At 40.1% G+C, this 22700-nt stretch overlaps 1 protein-coding gene across 1 annotated transcript in view; it reads left to right on the forward strand.

Moving 5' to 3' along the window:
- The window catches only part of LOC133765859 (probable ATP-dependent RNA helicase DDX60), a 53955-nt gene that overhangs the window by 13090 nt on the left and 18165 nt on the right, over positions 1-22700 (forward strand). The window contains exons 7-8 of the mRNA XM_062199417.1: positions 18224-18339; positions 19666-19805. Coding sequence (XP_062055401.1) covers positions 18224-18339; positions 19666-19805 — 256 coding nt within the window. The remainder of the gene's footprint in view (positions 1-18223; positions 18340-19665; positions 19806-22700) is intronic.

Genomic DNA, 22700 nt, shown 5'->3' on the forward strand with positions numbered 1-22700 from the left:
GAATATATAATGGTGGCAGAGAAAACTGTTGGACACACCAATAACTAATAGAAAAGACTTTCTGATTTTTTATTAGGCAAAGAAATTTATCTGAGGGAACAAACTACCTTTTTTTTTAAAAAGGTTTTATTTATTTATTTGAGAGGTACAGTTACAGACAGTGAGAGGGAGAGACAGAGAAAAAGGTCTTCTTTCCATTGGTTCATTCCCAAAATGGCTGCAATGGCTGGAGCTGTGCTGATCCGAAGCCAGGAGCCAGGTGCTTCTTTCTGGTCTCCCAAACACGTGCAGGGGCCCAAGCACTTTGGCCATCTTCTACTGCTTTCACAGGCCACAGCAGAGAGCTGGATCAGAAGTGGAGCAGCTGGTACTAGAACTGGCACATATATGGGATGCCAGCACTGCAGGCAGAGGATTAACCTATTGCACTATGGCACTGGCCCCATAAACTACCTTTTTTTAAAAAAAAAAGATTTATATATTTGAAAGTCAGAGTTACACAGAGAGAGGAGAGGCAGAGGCAGAGAGAGAGAAGGTTATCCATCCAATGGTTGATTCCCCAATTGGCCGCAATGGCCGGAGATGTGCCAATCTGAAGCCAGGAGCCAGGAGCCTCCTCCGAGTCTCCCACTTGGGTGCAGGGGTCCAAGGACTTGGGCCATCTTCCACTGCTCTCCCAGGCCATAGCAGAGAGCTGGATCAGAAGAGAAGCAGCCAGGACTCAAACCAGCGCCCATATGGGATGCCAGCACTTCAGGCCAGGGAGTTAACACTCTGTGCCACAACACTGGCCCCAAACTACCTTTTTAAAGAAAATATTTACTTGTTTGGCCAGTGCTATGGTGCAGAAGGTTAAGGCCCTGGCCTGAGGTGCCGGCATGCCACGTGGGTGCTGGTTTGAGGCCCAGCTGCTACACTTCTATTCCGGCTCTCTGTTGTGGCTTGGGAAAGTGATGGAAGATGCCCCAAGTCCTTAGGCCCCTTTACCCACATGGGAAACCTGGAAGAGGCTCCTGGCTCCTGGCTTCAGATTGGCATGGCTCCGGCTATTGTGGCCATTTGGGTGTGAACCATCAAACGGAGGACCTCTCTCTCTGCTTCTCCTCTCTCTGTGTAACTCTGACTTTCAAATAAATAAATAAATCTTAAAAAAAGAAAAGAAAAGAAAAGATTTACTTGTTTATTTGACAGGAAGAGTCAGAGAGGGAGCAACAGAGAGATCTTTTATCTGGTTTACTCCCCAAGTAACTGCAAGGCTAGGGCAGGGCCAGGTTGAAGCCTGAACCCAGGAACTCCATCTGGGTCTCCTACATGAGTGGCAAGGGCCCAAGTCCATGGGTCATCTGCTGCTGCCTTCCCAGGCACATTGGCAGTGAGCTGCATTGGAAGCCAAGAGCCAGGACTTGAAGTGGTGCTTTATTGTGGGCTGCCAGTGTCCCAGGTGGTAGCTTAACCCATTGTGCTTCAATTCTGGCCCCAGAACTAATTTGTTTTGTAGGTACTTTTCTCTTCACCTGTCACCAGGTATGTACAGGGCAAGATTAGTCATATTTGCTCTATTGCCGATTTAACTTCCAGTTAGCACTATTTTGATGCAAACTAATGGGAAGGAAATAAGAAGCAAACTACAATGGTCAAACCAAACAAGCAAATTTAAAATAGGGAGGCTGCAGAATTAGGAAGATGACCTGTAATTTGAATTCAGTTTTTTTTTTTAACACATGCACAAGCACTGAAGTTTATACATAAAGTACTGCTTTAGGAACCATTCTTTCTTTTAATAATTCAGTTTAGAATGACTTTTTGTTTTCATCATGATTTATTTTGTGTCTAGGAGTTATCTAGCAACACATTTCTTAATTTCTAAACCTTTTTTTGTTTCAGTATTTAAGTTTTACAAGTTCCATGCATTTCATATATACAGATTTAGCAACATAGCGGCACTTCTCCCTTGCCCCTCCTACCCATCCACTCTTAGTTTTTACAAAGGTCTGTTTGCAATTTACTTGATGATCATGTAGTTAATTCTACACTAAGTTAAATATTTCACCAAATAGTATGGAGAAAAACAAAAAGAAAAAAAGCCCGAAAAGCACTGTTCCTGAATGGAAGAGACAAGGCTATAAACAATCATCAAGTCTCAAAATGTCTATTTCTCTCTAATACATTACATTTCAGGTGCTCTGTTAGTTACCTCAGATCAGGGAAAACATATGATATCAGTTTTTTGGGACTGCCATATTTCACTAAGTATAGAGGTTCTAGTTGTGTCTACTTTGTTACAAAAGACAAGATTTCATTTTTTTTTTACAGCTGAGTAGTAATCCATAGTGTATGTGTACCATACTTTCTTTATCCAGTCAACAGATGATGGACATCTAGGTTGACTCCATATCTTAGCTATTGTGAATTGTGCTGCAATGAACATGGGGGTAGTGATAACTCTTTGATATGCTGATTTTATTTCCCTTAGGTTAATTCTCAAGGGGGATGGCTGGGCCATATGGTAGGTCTATATTTAGATTTATGAGGTATCTCTATACTGTCTTCCACAGTGGCTGCACCAGTTTACATTCCCACCAACAGTGGACCTGGGGTACCTTTTCCCCCACATCTTGCCAGAATTTCTTGTTTGTTGATTTCTGTATGAGAGCCATTCTAACCAGGGGTGAGGTGAAGCCTCATTGTGGTTTTGATTTGCCTTTCCCTGATGGCTAGTGATCTTGAGCAGTTTTTCATGTGTCTGTTGGCCATTTGAATTTCCTCTCTTAAAAAATGCCTATTCACATCCTTTCCCATTTCTTAGTTGGATTTTTTTTTAATTGAAATTCTTGAGCTCTTTATAGATTCTGGATGTTAACGCTTTATCAGCTGTGTAGTTTGTAGAAATTTTTTCTGATTCTGTCAGTTGCCTCTTCACTTTGCTGAGTGTTTCTTTTGTAGTGCAGAGGTTTCTCAGTTTGATGTAATCCCATTTGTCAATTTTGGCATTGATTGACTGTGCTTCTAGGGTCTTTCCAAGAACTCTTTACCTATCCCAATGTCTTGCAGTTTCTCCAGTGCTCTCTAGTAATTTCATGGTATCAGATCTTAGATTTAGGCTTTTGATCCATTTTGAATGGATTTTTGTGTGAGGTAGAAGGTACAGGTCTAGTTTCCTACTTCTACCTATGGAGATCCAGTTTCCCAAGCACCATTTGTTAAAAGAGACTGTCCTTGCTCCAAGGATTGGTTTTAGCTCCTTTGTCAAAGATAAGTTGGTTGTAGGTGCATGGACTGATTTAGCAAATTTCTATTCTGTTCCATTAGTGTACAAGTCTCGTTTTGTGCAAGTACCAGGCTTTTTTGATTATGTATGTATGTATGTAGTATGTCCTTTTTTTTAAGTAGCCAGACCATTTGTACTTGGTACATTTTCTTTTTTCTTTTCTTTCTTTTTTTTTTTGACAGGCAGAGTTAGACTGTGTGAGAGAGAGACAGACAGAGAGAAAGGTCTTCCTTTTTCTGTTGGTTCAACCCCCAAGTGGCTGCTACAGCTGATGCGTTGTGGCCAGCGTGCTGTGCCGATCCAAAGGCAGGAGCCGGGTACTTCCTCCTGGTCTCCCATGTGGGTGCAGGGCCCAAGCACCTGGGCCATCCTCCACTGAACTCCTGGGCCATAGCAGAGAGCTGGACTGGAAGATGAGTAAGTGGGACTAGTAACTGGTGCCCCAACCAAGACTAGAACGCAGTGTACCAGTGCTGCAGGCAGAGGATTAGCCTAGTGAGCCGTGGCATCAGGCCTGTAGTATGTCTTATAGTCAGGTATTGTGATGCCTCCAGCTTTTTTTTTTTTTTTGTATAAGAATGCTGTATTATTTGGGGTCTCTTGTGTATCCATGTGAATTTCAGCATCATTTTTTCCTAGAGCTACAAAGAATGTCATTGATATTTTGATTCGGATCACAGTGAATCTGTAAATTGCTTTTGGTAGTAAGGACATTTTTTAATTAAACTTTTATTTAATGAATATAAATTTCCAAAGTACAGCTTATGGGTTACAAGGGTTCCCCCTTCCAAAATTTCCCTCCCACCCATAACCCTCCCCTTTCCCGCTCCCTCTCCCCTTCCAATCACATCATGATTCATTTTCAATTCTCTATATACAGAAGATCAGTTTAGTATATATTAGGTAACGATTTCTTTTTTTTATGATTTCCATATTTTTCTTTTTTTTTTATTAAACTTTTATTTAATGAATATAAATTTCCAAAGTACAGCTCATGGGTTACAATGGCTTCCCCCTCCCAAAACTTCCCTCCCACCCACAACCCTCCCCTTTCCCGCTCCCTCTCCCCTTCCAATCACATCATGATTCATTTTGAATTCTCTTTATATACAAAAGATCAGTTTAGTATAGATTAGGTAACGATTTCAACAGTTTGCCCCCATATAGCAACACAAAGTGAAAAAAAAATACTGTTGGAGTACTAGTTATAGCATTAAATAAGAGTGTACAGCACATTAAAGACAGAGATCCTACATAATATATTTTTTAAAAAATTAATTAATTTTCTATGCCATTTCCAATTTAACACCAGGTTTTTTTTTTCATTTTCAAATATCTTTATATACAGAAGATCGATTCAGTATATAATTAGTAAAGATCTCTTCAGTTTGTACCCACGCAGAAACACAAAGTGTAAAAATACTGTTTCAGTACTAGTTATAGCATCACTGCTCATTAGACAACACATTAAGGACAGATCCCGCATGGGATGTAAGTACACAGTGACTCCTGTTGCCGGCTTAACAATTTGACACTCGTGTTCATGGCGTCAGTAATCTCCCTAGGCTCTAGTCATGAGTTGCCAGGGCTATGGAAGCCTTTAGGGTTCGTTGACTTTGATCTTATTCCGATAGGGTCAGAGTCAAAGTGGAAGTTCTCTCCTCCCTTCAGAGAAAGGTACCTCCTTCTTTGATGGCCCCGTTCTTTCCACTGGGATCTCACTAACAGAGATCTTTCAGTTAGGTCTTCTTCTTCTTTTTTCTTTTCCATGGTATCTTGGCTTTCCATGCCTACAATACTCTCATGGGCTCTTCAGCCAGGTCCAAATGCCTTAAGGGCTGATTCTGAGGCCAGAGTGCTGTTTAGGACATCTGCCATTCTATGAGTCTGCTGTGTATCCCACTTCCCATGCTGGATCTTTCTCTCCCTTTTTGATTCTATCAGTTAGTATTAGCAGACACTTGTCTTGTTTGTGTGATCCCTTTGACTCTTAGACCTATCCAAGCCATCGATTGTGAACTGAAATTAATCACTTGGACTAGTGAGATGGCATTGGTACATGCCACCTTGATGGGATTATATTGGAATCCCCTGGCATATTTCTAACTCCATCATTTGGGGCAAGACTGATTGTGCATGTCCCAAATTGTGCATCTCCCCCCTCTCTTTTTCCACTCTGAAATTTAACAGGGGTCACTTTTCAGTTAACATTTAAACACCTAAGAATAATTGTGTGTTAATAACAGAGTTCAACCACTAGTACTAGAACAACAACAACAACAACAACAACAAATACTAAACAGGATAAAGTATTTCATTGTACATCTAGAGTCAGGACAAAAGCTGATCAGGTCATTGTTTCTTATAGTGTCCATTTCACTTCAACAGGTTTCCCCTTTGGTGCTCAGTTGTCACCGATCAGGGAAAACAAATGATATTTGTCTCTTTGGGACTGGCTTAATTCACTCAGCATGATGCTTTCCAGATCCCTCCATCTTGTTGCAAATGACTGGGTTTCATTGTTCCTTACTGCTGTATAGTATTCTATGGAGTACATGTCCCATAATTTCTTTATCCAGCCTACTGTTGATGGGCATTTGGGTTGGTTCCAGGTCTTAGCTATTGTGAATTGGGCTGAAATAAACATTAATGTGCAGATGGCTTTTTTATTAGCCAAATTAATTTCCTTTGGGTAAATTCCAAGGAGTGGGATGGCTGGGTTGTATGGTAGGGTTATGTTCAGGTTTTTGAGGAATCTCCAGACTGACTTCCATAGTGGCCTAACCAGTTTGCATTCCCACCAACAGTGGGCTAGTGTCCCTTTTTCCCCACATCCTCTCCAGCATCTATTGTTGGTAGATTTCTGAATGTGAGCCATTCTCACCGGGGTGAGGTGAAACCTCATTGTGGTTTTGATTTGCATTTCTCTAATTGCTAGTGATCTTGAGCATTTTTTCATGTGTCTGTTGGCCATTTGGATTTCCTCTTTTGAAAAATGTCTATTGAGGTCCTTGGCCCATCTCTTCAGTGGGTTGTTTGTTCTGTTGTTGTGGATTTTCTTGATTTCTTTGTAGATTCTGGTTATCAACCCTTTATCTGTAGTATAGTTTGCGAATATTTTTTTCCCATTCTGTCAGTTGCCTCTTCACTTTCCTGACTGTTTCTTTTGAAGTACAGAAACTTCTCAATTTGATGCAATCCCAAATGTTAATTTTGGTTTTGACTGCCTGTGCTCCTGGGGTCTTTTCCAAGAAGTCTTTGCCTGTACCTATATCTTGCAGAGTTTCTCCAATGCTCTCTAATAATTTGATGGTTTCAGGTCGTAGATTTAAGTCTTTAATCCATGTTGAGTGAATTTTTGTGTAAGGTGAAAGGTATGGGTCTTGCTTCAAGCTTCTGCACATGGAAATCCAATTTTCCCAGCACCATTTATTGAATAGGCTGTCCTTATTCCAGGGATTAGTTTTGGATCTTTGATCAAATATAAGTTGGCTGTAGATGTTTGGATTGATTTCTGGTGTTTCTATTCTGTTCCATTGGTCTATCCATCTGTTTCTGTACCAGTACCATGCTGTTTTGATAACAACTGCCCTGTAGTATGCCCTGAAATATGGGATTGTGATGCCTCCGGCTTTGGTTTTGTTGTACAAAATTACTTTGGCTATTCGAGGTCTTCTGTGTCTCCATATGAATTTCAGCATTATTTTTTCCAGATCTGAGAAGAGTGTCTTCGGTATCTTGATTGGTATTGCATTGAATGTATACATTGCTTTTGGGAGAATAGACATTTTGATGATATTGATTCTTCCAATCCATGAGCATGGAAGATTTCTCCATTTTTTGGTATCCTCTTCTATTTCTTTCTTTAAGGTTTTGTAGTTTTCATCATAGAGATCTTTAACGTCCTTGGTTAAGTTTATTCCAAGGTATTTGATTGTTTTTGTAGCTATTGTGAATGGGATTGATCTTAGGAGTTCTTCCTCAGCCGTGGCATTGCCTGTGTATACAAAGGCTGTTGATTTTTGTGGATTAATTTTATATCCTGCTACTTTGCCAAACTCTTCGATGAGTTCCAGTAGTCTCTTAGTAGAGTTCTTTGGGTCTCCTAAATAAAGAATCATATCATCTGCAAAGAGGGATAGTTTGAGTTCTTCCTTCCCGATTTGTATCCCTTTAATTTCTTTTTCTTGCCTAATAGCTCTGGCTAAAACTTCCAGAACTATATTGAAGAGCAGTGGTGAGAGTGGGCATCCCTGTCTGGTACCAGATCTCAGCGGAAATGCTTCCAACTTTTCCCCATTCAATAGGATGTTGGCCGTGGGTTTTTCATATATTGCTTTGATTGTATTGAGGAATGTTCCTTCCATATCCAGTTTGCTTAGAGTTTTCATCATGAAAGGGTGTTGTATTTTATCAAATGCTTTCTCTGCGTCTATTGAGAGAATCATATGGTTTTTCTTCTGCAGTCTGTTAATGTAGTGTATTACGTTGATTTTTTTGCGGACGTTGAACCATCCTTGCATACCAGGGATAAATCCCACCTGGTCTGGGTGGATGATCTTTCTGATGTGTTGTTGCATTCTATTGGCCAGAATTTTATTAAGGATTTTTGCGTCTATGTTCATCAGGGATATTGGTCTGTAATTCTCTTTCAATGCTGCATCTTTTCCCGGCTTAGGAATTAAGGTGATGCTGGCTTCATAGAAAGAATTTGGGAGGATTCCCTCTTTTTCAATTGTTCTGAATAGTTTGAGAAGAATTGGAGTTAGTTCTTCTCTAAATGTCTGGTAGAACTCAGCAGTGAATCCATCTGGTCCTGGGCTTTTCTTTGTTGGGAGGGCCTTTATTACTGTTTCAATTTCTGTGTCAGTTATGGATCTGTTTAGGTTTTCTTTGTCTTCCTGGCTCAATTTAGGGAGGTTGTATGTGTCCAAGAATCTGTCCATTTCTGATAGATTTCCCTGTTTGTTGGCATACAAGTCCTTGTAGTAATTTCTGATGATTCTTTTTATTTCTGTGGTGTCTGTTGTTATGTTTCCTTTTTCATCTCTGATCCTATTGATTTGGGTCTTTTCTCTTCTTTTTTTAGTTAGTTGGGCCAATGGGGTGTCAATTTTGTTTATTTTTTCAAAAAACCAGCTCCTTGTTTGGCTGATTTTTTGTAATTTTTTTTGGATTCAATCCTGTTGATTTCTTCTTTGATTTTAATTATTTCCCTTCTTCTACTGGGTTTGGGTTTGGTTTGCTGCAGATTTTCTAGATCCTTGAGATGACTTGAAAGCTCATCTATTTGGTGCCTTTCCAATTTCTTGATGTAGGCACCTATTGATATAAACTTTCCTCTTAACACTGCTTTTGTTGTATCCCATAGGTTTTGGTATGTTGTGCTGTTATCCTCATTTACTTCCAGAAAATTTTTGATTTCTCTTTTAATTTCTTCTATTTCTCTTTAATTTCTTCAGGAGCATGTTGTTCAATCTCCATGTGTTTGCACGTGCTCTGGGGATTCCCGAGTTGCTAATTTCCAATTTCATTCCTTTGTGGTCTGAGAAGTCGCATGGTATGATTCTAATTCTCTTGAATTTGCTGAGAATTGCTTTATGGCCTAGTATGTGGTCAATCCTAGAGAAGGTTCCATGTACTGCTGAGAAGAATGTAAAGTCCTTAGATGTAGGATGAAATGTTCTGTAGATATCTGTTAGATCCATTTGGACTATAGTGTCGTTTAAATCTGCTGTCTCCTTGTTGATCTTCTGCCCTGTTGATCTGTCTATCTCTGAGAGTGGAGTATTGAAGTCCCCCAGTACTATTGTATTGGGGTCTAAGTCTCCCTTTAAGTCTCTTAACAAGTCTTTTAAATAAGCTGGTGCCCTGTGATTAGGTGCATATACATTGATAATCGTTATATCTTCCTGTTGAATGGATCCCTTAATCATTAAATAGTGCCCCTCTTTGTCTCTCCTGACAGTTTTTGTGGTAAAGTTTATGTTGTCCAATATTAAGATGGCTACGCCCGCTCTTTTTTCATTTCTGTTGGCATGGTATATCTTTTTCCAGCCTTTCACTTTCAGTCTGTATGCATCCTTGTTGGAAAGATGAGTTTCTTGTAAGCAGCAAAAAGATGGGTTTTGTTCCTTAACCCACTCAGCCAATCGGTGTCTTTTAACTGGATAGTTCAAGCCATTAACATTCAATGTGACTATTGAAAAGGAGTAACTTTGCCCTGCCATTTGCCAAAGATATTTTTTAATATCTGGTTTGAGGTTCCTGTGATCTTTTGCTGTGAGTTTTCCTTCCTTTACCTTCTTTCATATTGGTGACCGTGTTTCTGTGTTTCTGTATGTAACGCATCTTTAAGCATCTTTTGCAGGGCTGGACGAGTGGCGACAAATTCTTTCAATTTCTGTTTGCTGTGAAAGGTCTTAATTTCACCTTCATTCACAAATGAGAGCTTTGCAGGATATAATATTCTGGGCTGGCAGTTTTTCTCTCTTAGTACCTGGGCTATATCTCGCCATTCTCTCCTGGCTTGTAGGGTTTCTGATGAGAAGTCAGCTGTAAGTCTAATTGGAGATCCTCTGAGAGTAATCTGGCGTTTCTCTCTTGCACATTTTAGGATCTTTTCTTTGTGTTTCACTGTGGTAAGTTTGATTACAACGTGTCGTGGTGAGGATCTCTTTTGATCATGTTTATTAGGGGTTCTATGAGCTTCCTGTACTAGGATGTCTCTGTCCTTCTCCAACCCTGGGAAATTTTCTGCTAGTATCTCACTAAAAAGGCCTTCTAATCCTTTCTCCCTTTCCATGCCTTCAGGAACTCCTAGAACCCGAATGTTGGGTTTTTTAATAGTATCCTGTAGATTCCCGACAATATTTTTTAGATTTCTGATTTCTTCTTCTTTTCTTTGATTTGACTGTTTCCTTTCCTGTTCTCTGTCTTCTAATTCCGATATTCTCTCTTCTGCTTCACCCATTCTGTTTTTAAGGCTCTCTAATGTGTTTGCCATTTGATCTATTGAGTTCTTCATTTCATTGTGGTTTTTTGTCACTATCTCAGTTTCCTGTTCTACTAGTTGTTTCATTTCATTTTGATTCCTCCTTAATATTTCATTTTCACGGGAGAGATTTTCTATCTTGTCCATTAAGGATTTCTGTAGTTCAAGAATTTGTTTTTGAGAACTTCTTAATGTTCTTAATAATTTTTTGAGATATGCTTCTTGCATTTCCTCTATCTCTTCATCTTCATAATCTTGCATTGGCGTGTCTTGTTCACTTGGGGGCGTCATAGTGCCATCCTTGCTCTTGTTACCTCGGCTTCTATGTTTGATGTTTGGCATGTTGGAGATAATTTGTGGTGTTTTTGCTGTGGTGTTTTTTTTTTCTCGTTATACTATGCCTCTAAGTGAGCTGTCTGCTTTGTTGGAGCCTTAGGGGCTGTGATGGGTGTGGCCAGAGAGCTATGCTTGTTTCTTCAGGTTTAAGGCTGTGTAAAGAGCGACTCTCCCAGATTGCTCACTCACTTGCTCCTTGCTGGCTCGCTCTCTCTCTCTCTTTTTTTTTTTTTTTGACTCAGTTGGGAGTGGAGTTGAGGGTAGTTGAAATCTGGCCTCTGTGAGTATTCGTTTGATCTACCCCTGGGACCATACACAGAGTTTATGCAGCCCTCAATGTGTTCTCCAGTTTCGCTAAAGATACTGAGTTTGGCTGAGCTTTACATATGTAAAATCGCGGTGTTTTTGTTTTGCTTGGTGAGTGAAGGGAGAGGCCTCTGTTCCCCCTCCCCCCAATGTCTTGGGGCTTCTGAGGTCTTTGTCTTACCCTCCTGGGTTCCCGCGCTGGCGAGATTCTGTGGCTCTGGCTTCTCTCCCACCGCTGCCGCTCGGCTCATCTTGGTTGGTTTTCCACGCGGTGGGCTCCCTGTAAGTCCTCTGTGTCTCATCCACAAGATCTGGAAGCGTTTCCTCTGCAGTTTTTTTCTTGAGTCTTTTCCTGAGGCTACAGTAATTCCACTTTTATGAAAGTTTATTTTCCCAAACTAAGGCACACGTCCTCACTATCCGCCATCTTGGCTCTGCCCCCTCGGTAACGATTTCAACAGTTTGCCCCCATATAGCAACACAAAGTGAAAAAAAATACTTTTGGAGTACTAGTTATAGCATTAAATAAGAATGTACAGTACATTAAAGACAGAGATCTTACATAATATATTTTTTAAAAAAATTAATTAATTTTCTATGCCATTTCCATTTTAACACCAGGTTTTTCCTTTTTTCATTTCCAATTATCTTTATATACAGAAGATCGATTCAGTATATAATTAGAAAAGATCTCATCAGAAACACAAAGTGTAAAAATACTGTTTCAGTACTAGTTATAGCATCACTGCACATTAGACAACACATTAAGGACAGATCCCACATGGGATGTAAGTACACAGTGACTCCTGTTGCTGACTTAACAATTTGACACTCGTGTTCATGGCGTCAGTAATCTCCCTAGGCTCTAGTCATGAGTTGCCAGGGCTATGGAAGCCTTTAGAGTTCGCTGACTTTGATCTTATTCCGATAGGGTCAGAGTCAAAGTGGAAGTTCTCTCCTCCCTTCAGAGAAAGGTACCTCCTTCTTTGATGGCCCCGTTCTTTCCACTGGGATCTCACTAACAAAGATGTTTCATTTAGGTCTTCTTCTTTTTTTTTCTTTTCCATGGTATCTTGGCTTTCCATGCCTACAATACTCTCATGGGCTCTTCAGCCAGATCCAAATGCCTTAAGGGCTGATTCTGAGGCCAGAGTGCTGTTTAGGACGTCTGCCATTGTATGAGTCTGCTGTGTATCCCACTTCCCATGTTGGATCTTTCTCTCCCTTTTTGATTCTATCAGTTAGTATTAGCAGACACTTGTCTTGTTTGTGTGATCCCTTTGACTCTTAGACCTATCCAAGCCATCGAATGTGAACTGAAATTGATCACTTGGCCTAGTGAGATGGCATTGGTACATGCCACCTTGATGGGATTGTATTGGAATCCCCTGGCACATTTTTAACTCCACCATTTGCGGCAAGTCTGATTGTGCATGTCCCAAATTGTACATCTCCCCCCTCTCTTTTTCCACTCTGAAATTTAACAGGGGTCACTTTTCAGTTAACATTTAAACACCTAAGAGTAATTGTGTGTTAATTACAGAGTTCAACCACTAGTACTAGAACAACAACAACAACAACAAATACTAAAAAGGATAAAGTATTACATTGTACATCTAGCGTCAGGACAAGAGCTGATCAGTTCATTGTTTCTTATAGTGTCCATTTCACTTCAACAGGTTTCCCCTTTGGTGCTCAGTTGTCGCCAATCAGGGGAAACAAATGATATTTGTCTCTTTGGGACTGGCTTAATTCACTCAGCATGATGTTTTCCAGATTCCTCCATCTTGTTGCAAATGACTGGGTTTCATTGTTTCTTGCTGCTGTATAGTATTCTATGGAGTACATGTCCCATAATTTCTTTATCCAGTCTACTGTTGATGGGCATTTGGGTTGGTTCCAGGTCTTAGCTATTGTGAATTGGGCTGAAATAAACATTAATGTGCAGATGGCTTTTTTATTAGCCAAATTAATTTCCTTTGGGTAAATTCCAAGGAGTGGGATGGCTGGGTTGTATGGTAGGGTTATGTTCAGGTTTTTGAGGAATCTCCAGACAGACTTCCATAGTGGCTTAACCAGTTTGCATTCCCACCAACACGACATTTTGATTATGTTGATTCTTCTAATCCAAGAACATGGAGGATTTTCTCCCCATTTTTATTATCCTCCTCTATTTCTTTCTTTAGTGTTTTGTAATTTTAATCATAGAGTTCTTTGACAACCTTGGTTAACTTTTTTCCAAGATATTTGATTCTTTTTGGAGGTACTGTGAATGGGACTGATATTAGAAATTCTTTTCCAGCTGTGACATTGCCTGTGTATACAAAGGCTATTGACTTTTTCTTTGGTAAAGCAGCAGGATATAAAATCAGCAAACTCTTTTATGAGTTCCAATAGTCTCTTTGTGGAGTCTTGGATTCCCTATATGTACCATATTTAGGATCATGTCATCAGCAAATAGGGATAATTTGATTTCCTCCTTTCCAATTTGTATCCCTTTGATTTCTTTTTCTTGCTTAGTGCCTCTGGGTAAAATTTCCAGGACTATATTAAGTAGCAGTGGTGAGAGTGAGCATCCTTGTGTGGTTCTGGATCTTCGGGAGAATGCTTCCAGCTTTTCTCTATTCAATAGGATACTGGCCATGGGTTTGTCATAAATTTCCTTGATTGTGTTGAGGATTGTTTTATCTGTACCCGATTTGCTTAAGGTTTTCATCATGAAAGGATGTTGTATATTATCAAATGCTTTCTATGTGTCTATTGAGATAACTATATGGTTTTTGTTTTCATTTTTTAATGTGATGTATCACATTTATTGACTTGTCAGTGTTGCATACCAGGGATAAATCCCACTTTGTCCGGGTGGATGATGTTTCTGATGTTTGGTTGGATTTGATTGGCTAACATTTTTTGAGGATTTTTGCATCTATGTTCATCGGGGCTACTGGTCTGTAGTTCTCTTTCTCTGTTGCATCTTCTTCTGGCTAAAGAATTAATACAATGCAGGATTCATTGAAGGAGTTGGGAGGATTCCCTCCCTTTCAATTTTTTTGACTAGCTTAAGAAAATTGGAGTTAGTCCTTTTTAAATGTCTGATAGAATTCAGCAGTGAACCCATCTGGTCCTGCACTTTTCTTTGTTGGGAGGGACTTTATTTCTGATTCAGTTTTTTCTTGGTTAGGGTTATACGTAGGTTCTCTGTGTCTTCATGACTCAATTACATCGTTGCATGTGTCCAGGACTCTGTCTATTGCGTCTAGGTTTCCCACCATGTTGGCATACAGCTCTTTGTAGTGATTCCTGATAATTCTTTTTATGTCTGTGGTGTCTGTTGTTACATTTCCTTTTTCATCTCTGATATTTATTGATTTGGGTCTTTTTTTTTTGGTTAGTTGCACCAATGGTCTATCAACTTTGTTTATTTTTTCAAAAAACAGCTCTTTGTTATGCTGATCTTTTGTATTGTTTTTTGGTTTCATTTTTTAAATTTCTTCTCATTTTTTTTCTCTAATTTTAACTATTTGTTTCCTTCTACTAGTTTTAGGTTTGGTTTGCTGTTGTTTTTCTAGATCCTTGAGATGGAATGAAAGTTCATTTATTTGGTGCCTTTCCAGTTTCTTGATGTAGTCACCAATTGCTATCAATTTTCCTGTTAACACTGCTTTTGCTGTATCCCACAAATTTTGGTATGTTGTATTGTTGTCTTCATTTGTTTCCAGAAATTTTCTGATTTCTTTTTTGATTTCTTCTATGACCCACTGTTCACTCAGGAACATGTTGTTCATTCTCCATGTGTTTTCATATAATGTAGAGATTCTTGAGTTGTTGACTTTCAGTTTCATTGCATTGTGGTCCAAGAAGATGCATGATATGATTTGGTTTGTTTGAATTTGCTGAGACTTGCTTTATGGCCTAGTATGTGGCCAATCCTAGAGGAAGTTCCATGTGCCAGGTAGAATAATATGTACTCTGTGACTGTAGGGTGGAAGGCTCTGTAGATAGCTAATAGGTCTATTTTGTCTATGGTATTGATTAACTCTGTTTTTTTCTTTTTTGATATTCTGTCTCATTGATCTGTCCATTGCTGAAAGTGGGGTATTAAAATCTCCCATTACTATTGTATCTGAATCTATATCTCCCTTTACATTTCTTTTAAATAACCAGGTGCCCTGTTATTATGTGCATATGCATTTATAATAGTCACATCTTCCTGTTGAATTGATCCTTTAATTATTGTATAGTGCCATTCTTTATCTCTTTTAATAGTTTTTGTGTTACAGTTTATTTTGTCTTATATTAGGATGGCCACACCAGCTCTTTTTTGGTTTCTGTTAGTGTGGAATTTCTTGTTTCATCCTTTCACTTTCAGTCTGTATGCATCTTTGTTGGAAAGATATGTTTCTTATACGTAGCAAGTAGATGGATTTTCTTTTTTAATCCATTCAGCCAGTCTGTGTCTTTTAATTGGTGAGTTCAGGCCATTTACATTCACTGTGAGTATTGTTAAGTACCGACTTTGCCCTGCCATGTTTCCGTAAATAGTTCTGTTTTTGTATTTTGTTTGTACTTTTGCTGGGTCATTTTCTACATTCAACTACTTTTGTAGGGATGTTCCTGTTTCTGTGTTTTTGTGTGTAGCACATCATTGAACATCTTTTTAGAGCTGTGCAGGTAGTTAGAAATTCTTTGAATTTCTGTTTGTTGTGGAAGATCCTTATTTTTCCTTCATTCATAAATGAGAGCTTTGCAGGGTACAGTATTCTGGGTTGACAATTTTTTTTCCCTTAGGACTTGGAGTATGTCTTCCATTTTCTCCTTGTCTTTAGGGTTTGTGATGAGAAGTTGGAAGTGAGTCTAATTGGGTTTCCTCTGAGTGTGATTTGTCTTTCTCTCCTGCAGGTTTTAAGATCTTTTGTTTACGCATTACCGAGGAGAGCTGTGCTACAATGTGTCAAGATGCAGATCTTTTCTCTTCCTGTCTGTTGGGAATTCTGTGTACTTCCTGTACTTGGATGTCTCTTTCTCCAGATTGCAGAAGTTCTCTGTTATTATTTCATTAAGAAGGCCTTCTAATGCTTTCTCTCCATGCCTTCTGGCAGTCCTAGGATCTGTGTGTTGGGTTGTTTGATAGAATCTTGTATATCTCCTACCATGTTTTTCAGTTTCCTAATTTCTTCTTCTTGTGTTTGGTCTGACCTTATTATTTCCAGAAAATTGCCTTCTAGTCTGATATTCTTTTTTCTGTCTCACTTATTCTATTGTTAAGACTTTCCACTGCATTTTTTATTTGAATTATGGAATTCTTCATTTCTAGTATTTCATTCTAACTTCTCTTTTTTTAAACTTTTATTTAATAAATAGAAATTTCCAAAGTACAGTTTTTGGATTACAGTGGCTCCCCCCCCCCATAACTTCCCTTTCACCTGCAACCCTCCCATTTCCTGCTCCCTCTCCCATTCCATTCGCATCAAGATTCATTTTCAATTATCATTATGTACAGAAGATCAATTTAGTATATATTAGGTAAAGATTTTAACAGTTTGCACCCACACAGAAACACAAAGTGTAAAGTACTGTTTGAGTACAAGTTATAGCATTAATTTGCATGGTATAACACATTAAGGATAGAGATCCTACATGGGGAGTAAGTGCACAGTGACTCCTGTTCTTGACTTAACAATTGACACTCTTGTTAATGGCATCAGTAATCACCCTAGGCTCTTATCATGGGTTGCCAAGGCTATGGAAGCCTTTGAGTTCACCAACTCCAATCTTATATAGACAAGGTCATACTGACTTCTCTTTAATATCTCAATTTCTTGGGAACACTTTTCATTTAGATTGTGAGTTTATTTCTGATTGCTTCTAAGTAATCTGGTGATTAATTTTCTGAATTCCATATCTGGCGTAACCTCAGTCTCTTCTTCAGCTTCTATTATTGAAGAGTCGTAGTGTTCCTTTTGGGGGGACTCATATTGTCTTCCTTTCCTTATTAAGGTTTTTTCTTTTGTTTTTTTGGCATTTCCGGTTGCTTTTCTCTTTAATATGTGTCTTGGTGCTTGTGGTGATGTAACCCGTGAATGGCAGGGTTCTTGTCTTCGTAAGAAAGAATTCAGGCGTGAGACAGAGTAGTGGAAAAGTAAAATAGCAAAGTTTATTAGGGAAGGGACATCCGTAAGAACGGATGGGCACCTCTCCAGACAGGACCTGAGAGAGAGTCCCCAGTCGCTTGGACTGGGGGGGAGGGAACAAGGTTACATTGAGTGGAGAGATTACACCTGGCCAGGCAGGCGGGCGGCTCAGCAGAGAGGCAGAGGGCTGAGCGCACTGTCTGGTGGAGGCTGGGGGTTTTTAAGGAGATGAGTATTTGTCTTCACACATCTCCTCCTGAAACAAAGGATTTTATGGATGCAAATATTAAGAAGCTCCTATCTGAGTTTTCCTCTGAAGGTATCAGACAGGAGGCAGCCTAGCTGGCGCCATCCTATCCCAGGATCTGGAGCAGGGTGTTTAAAATGCAGATACTGGGCTGCAATTGTGGAAGATTGTCAGGCAGAAGGGGCAGGGACCCCCACCTGGCAGATTATCGGGTAGGAAGGGGCAGAGTAGGATGCAAACACTGGGCTGCCCCTGAAACGTTATCGGGATGACTTTGAGATGCAGATGCATATGCTGGACATAGACATCTTCTCTTTAAGCCTTTGTGTCATACACACATAAGCTCATATCTGACTTCCTACCTAACAGTGAGATTTCCCACTGCTATGAGCTGCTATGTGTCTGTGCGTTGCAAATGGAAGCACGCAGGGCCGCCTCCAGGAGTCCTCCTGTTCACTTCTTGATCTTGATGGGGGCAGGTACGAGAGCTCTGATGCACTAAGCCCTGCCTTCTGGGGTTGGGCTTGCTTCTCACTTGTGCATGGAATGAGCCTGAGATTTCGATATTTAGGACTTCTCCTTGTACAGCTTGCTGGTGGTGATGGGGAAATTACTCTGGAATGTTGTGATCCTGTTCCTGGGGTCTTATGAAGTGGCCCCCCCAATTGATGGGCATGAGCATGAGCAGCAAAGGCAGTAGCCCCCTACTTACATTTGAAGATGTAAACAAACAATATGGCTTCTCCCAGCAGGCTGCAGGTCTGGTTGTGGGGCAGGGGAGACATGGATGGTAGGGGGTGCCCAACCTCTCCATTTGTTCCCCTGTTCTTCCAGCTTGGAGCTTCAAACACAGTTCGCCAGGCTCCTCCGCCCACTTCTACCTGCAGCTCCGTGGACTCGAGACCTTGTGTCTCACCTGGTCTGCCTGTTTACACTGACAGGTTCACTGCCTTGGGGGAGAAGTTGGAGCAGAAGTGTGGGAACATCTCCTTGTTATGATTCGTTGTCCCTTTTTGGCCCTTTCTGCTATTATCAGTAACCCTGAGCATCTCACTGAGTGATTCTGAGATTTATATGCATTCTTTTTTTTTTGAAAATTAAAGCTTTTCTTGTTTAAAAAATTTTATTTAATTTAAAGTATACAAATTTCATCCATTTCCTGTATGCAGATTCAGGAACGTGTGCAGAGCTCTCTGTGTGCACGGTCCAGCTGCAGTGGCCTGCCCTGGCAACCTAGGAGTTCTGAACGTGTGGCTCTGCACCCAGAACTTACCCAGCTCCCGCTACACCCTGCCCCCTCTCACAGTCACAGCACCCTGGGCTCCCACAGACAAGGACTGCAAGAGAGTGCACTCTGCCCCGCTGGGCTGTCCTGTCCACAGGGAGGCTGTGTGTTTCACCCTGAGCAGACTCAAAGCCCACAGGGGTTTTTCCCCTTGGTAGAATCCCTGGGTTGCAATCAAGCAGAGTACTTGCCATCCGCAGCCCTGCTGCTGGGTGGGTACAGGAGCCCTGAGGGTGGCACTTCCCTTTGGTGGGGATGGCTCCCCCTCCCTGCCCTTTGCCATATGGGTGCAGAGGAGCTGGTGTTGTTGGCCTGATGACAGGTGGGGACAGACCCCACCAGTTGATTCGAACTGCTCTGGTTGCCCCTACCAACAGTTCCCACTAGCTGCTGGGTGCGCTCAGAGAAGCTGGAGCTGTGGTGAGGGAGGTGCTCCACTTTTCTTCCCCCACTCTGGGTGAGCAGTTGCCCCAGCTCCCCTGAGGGTTCTGGGCTGGACTCAGACACTGCGCAGTCTACTAGATTCTTCTTCCAGCTGCACCAGCCGTGGTGGTGGCAAGGGCCGGTGCAGTCTGACCCCACCTAGCTATCCTGGGCTGCTGGTTCCTTTGTTGTGTTCTTGCTCCAGGCTCCAAGCTCCTTGCTGTGTGTCTGTGCCTTCTCCTTAGGTCCAGGCCGTTTCCACTGCTTTTGCAAGATCTCCCACTGCAGTTTTCCCGAAGAATGTAACTTCTCCACGTTTTTTTTTTTTCTGCTAAGTTCGCGGAGCCTATAGAAGACCTCTCTGTCACTATTCCACCATTGTGCCTCCCTCCAGTTGTATCTGTTTTTTAACATCTTACTTAAGAATAATTTTAAATTTGCAAGCAAATTGTGAGATACAAAGAGTTACCATATTCCCCTTCACCCGAGTTCTCCTATTATACTTTATGTTGATATCTTTGTCAAAGTTAATGAACCACACCCATCATTTCCGATTTTTCATTTTATCTTTTTAAAATTTTTTTTATTTAAGGAAAACAAATTTCATGTGATTCATATATACAGACTTAGGAACATGTTTTTCTGCAACAATGATTGTTCTCTTTTTGTAACTAGGTGGTTGGCGTTAGTTAAAGGATATTGGCAACGTGTTGAAAGCACAATGGAAAATGCTGATCCATCAAGAAATGCCTTAAAAAGCTCAAAGAGACAACAACGAGCAAGAGTAGGAAAGCCATCGTACAAAGTTAGACTGGGTATGAATTTCTTCACTCGGGAGAAGGGGAGTGCAGAAGTAGCAAGCATACCCCGTGTGCTCGTCACATTTGAGGGCATTCTATATACGCAGAGCAAATTGTTCCTTATTGTAACCGTGAAAGGAAGTACATCTTACTTTCACTTACAGAGGAAATGAAATAGATAGGAAACAGCTCTAGGAGGTGATATTCCATGTTGATGTCCACAGAGCTAACTGACTGAACTTGGAGATCAAATTCTTTCCAAATATTGTCTAATTGGTGTCGTGCAAATTCCTTCATGATTTAATGTGATTGATATGGAGTCATAGCCAAGATAAGCATTTCACTCCTGTTCTGTGAGAAAAGACTCAAACAAACCTAGAGGACAGTTCTGGCTCACTGAACAATGACTGTTTCAAAATGTCCTGTTTCACCTGTGGTCCCAGCTTCTGTGCTATCCCCTGTTTCATCCAAGAAATCTTCTCCTTTCAGAACTTTCTTGATAGTTCGGATTATTAATTGTGCGAAATTTGCCTTTGAGTTTCAGTTTTATTTTTTTTTTAGAATGCTCTCCCTGTGTCACTTTCCTCTGTACTTGGCCAAGTTCTGTCTACTCTTCATTTGAAAGATTCTGCCTTGCGCCACATCCCGAACACCACCTTGATTTTTCTAGTTCAGGTCCCATAGGATGTCCTATGTTATGCAATTTCCTACCGTCTATGGTAGTTATTTTTGTATGTGCCTCTCTTTTCCTTGGAAAATACTGGATATTTGAAATCATATGCTTTTATCCATATCATAATTGTTTTTATTATGTACATACTCTAAATGTTTTACTATTGAATTAACGAGTATTGTTATACCTCATGCATTTGGGACTATTTCGTGAGAATTCTCTGAAGTAGTATAGAATCATGTTTATCTGACTACTTTTTTATTTTTCTTATAACGAGAACAGTTTTCAAACATACAATTTGCAGGACATAATGATACTTCCCACTCTCCCTACCACCCTCCTCCATCCTTTCTTTTTTCCCTTTCAATTTTTGCAATAACATACTTTCAACTTATTTCACCACAGGCCTAGTCCTCCACTAAATAAAGGATTCCACCCATAGGAAGACCACTATTCTGCAGGGGTGTAGACAAGGGCTATAAACAATAATCAAATCTCAGGATGTCAGTGTCACTCATATACATGACTTTTTGTGTACTCTATATCTTGCTTACCACAAATCAGAAAACCTACTATTGTCTTTTTGGTTCTGGCTTATTTCACTAAGTAAATTGGTTTCCAGTTGCATCCATTTTATTGTAGAAGAGGATTTCATTCTCTCTCTCTTTGTTTTTTTTTTGGCTGAATAAATTCCATCATGTATGTATACCACATTTTCTTTATCTAGTAATCAGTTGATGGGCATCTAGGTTAATTCCATCTCTTAGCTATTGTGAATTTCAGATTCCTATATGTGACATTCATGCTTTTTAATTTCATTTTTGTTTTAATTTTAATTAATTTTAAGAGTCAATATGCTTATAGGTACAAGTCTAAGAACATAATGATATTCCCTTCCTCCCTCCCAGTCTCCTTCCTGCTACCTTTCTTTTTTTTAGGTTTTGAGATAGCATATTTTAAGTTCCCATTACTGTAAAAAGGCTTAGTACTAAAAAAAGGTTAATACCTTACCTAATAAGAAGTTTAACATGTAAAAAGCAAAACAACCCTAGTTTAGTGGGAATATACACAGCGGCTACAAATAACTGAAGAGAAAAAGTGACCATTTCACCTATACAGTTTTTTAAATGAAGTAGAACCAACGACAATGTAACATTTAAATATTTCCTGTGTGGTTACAGGATAATGATTAAGTTCATTTAGACTTTAAGCCATTTTATCTCAACTTTACACACAAGAATAATTTTGTGTAGATTGCAATGCAAATAATTATACATTACTTTTTGGTACTCTTTTCATTACCACAGATCAGGGAAAACATATGGTATTTGATTTTTTGAACTGGCTTATTTCACTAAGTATAATCATTTCCAGGTACATCCAATTTATTGTGAAAGACAGAATTCTATTTTCTACAGCTGAGTAATATTCCAAAGTGTATGTATTCCACATTTTCTTTGTCTAGTCACCACTTAATGGACACCTGGGTTGATTCCGTATCTGAGCTGTTGGAAATTGAGCTGTAATAAACATGCATGTACAGATAACTCTTTCATATGCTGATTTTATTTTGTTTGGGTAAATTCCCAGGGGTGGGATAACTGGGTCATATGGTATATCTTTTTTCAGCTGTCTGAGGAATCGCCATACTGTCTTCCACAATGGCTGTGTTAGTTTGCATTCCCACCAACAGTAGATTAGGGAAACTTAAAAAAAAAAAGGTTAATTTCTTTGAAAGACATAGTGACACAGAAAGGGAAAGATTGTCCATTTGCTGGAACATTCTCTCAATGGCCATAATAGCTGAGAATGGGCCAGGCTGAAGCCAGGAGCCAGGAGCTCCATCTGTCTCTCCTATGTGGTTGGCAGGGGCTGAAGTACTTGGGCCATCATCTGCTTTCTCAGTACAATATCAGGGTGTTGGTGGATGGAAGTGGAGCACCCGGGACCTGACCTGTCACTCTATGGGATGGCAAGGTTGCATACAGAAGCTCAACCAGGTGTGCCACACAGGCCCCATATACATGTTTTCACTTGACAATGTCAAAGTACCTCATCTGTGCCAGATCCCACTCAAGTCCCTAGAGATAGAGCAGGAAACAACTCCTTGCTTTCCTAGAGCTTAATTTTTATGGAGATGGAGGGGTTAAACAATGGGTAAGTAAAATAGATAACATGTTAGGTAGGTAAATGCTAAATTGTCCTAACATTAAGTGGCATATTAACAGAGCCCTGTG

The sequence above is a fragment of the Lepus europaeus genome, chromosome 8 (genome assembly GCF_033115175.1).
Source record: "Lepus europaeus isolate LE1 chromosome 8, mLepTim1.pri, whole genome shotgun sequence".
NCBI classification, from domain to species: Eukaryota; Metazoa; Chordata; class Mammalia; order Lagomorpha; family Leporidae; genus Lepus; species Lepus europaeus.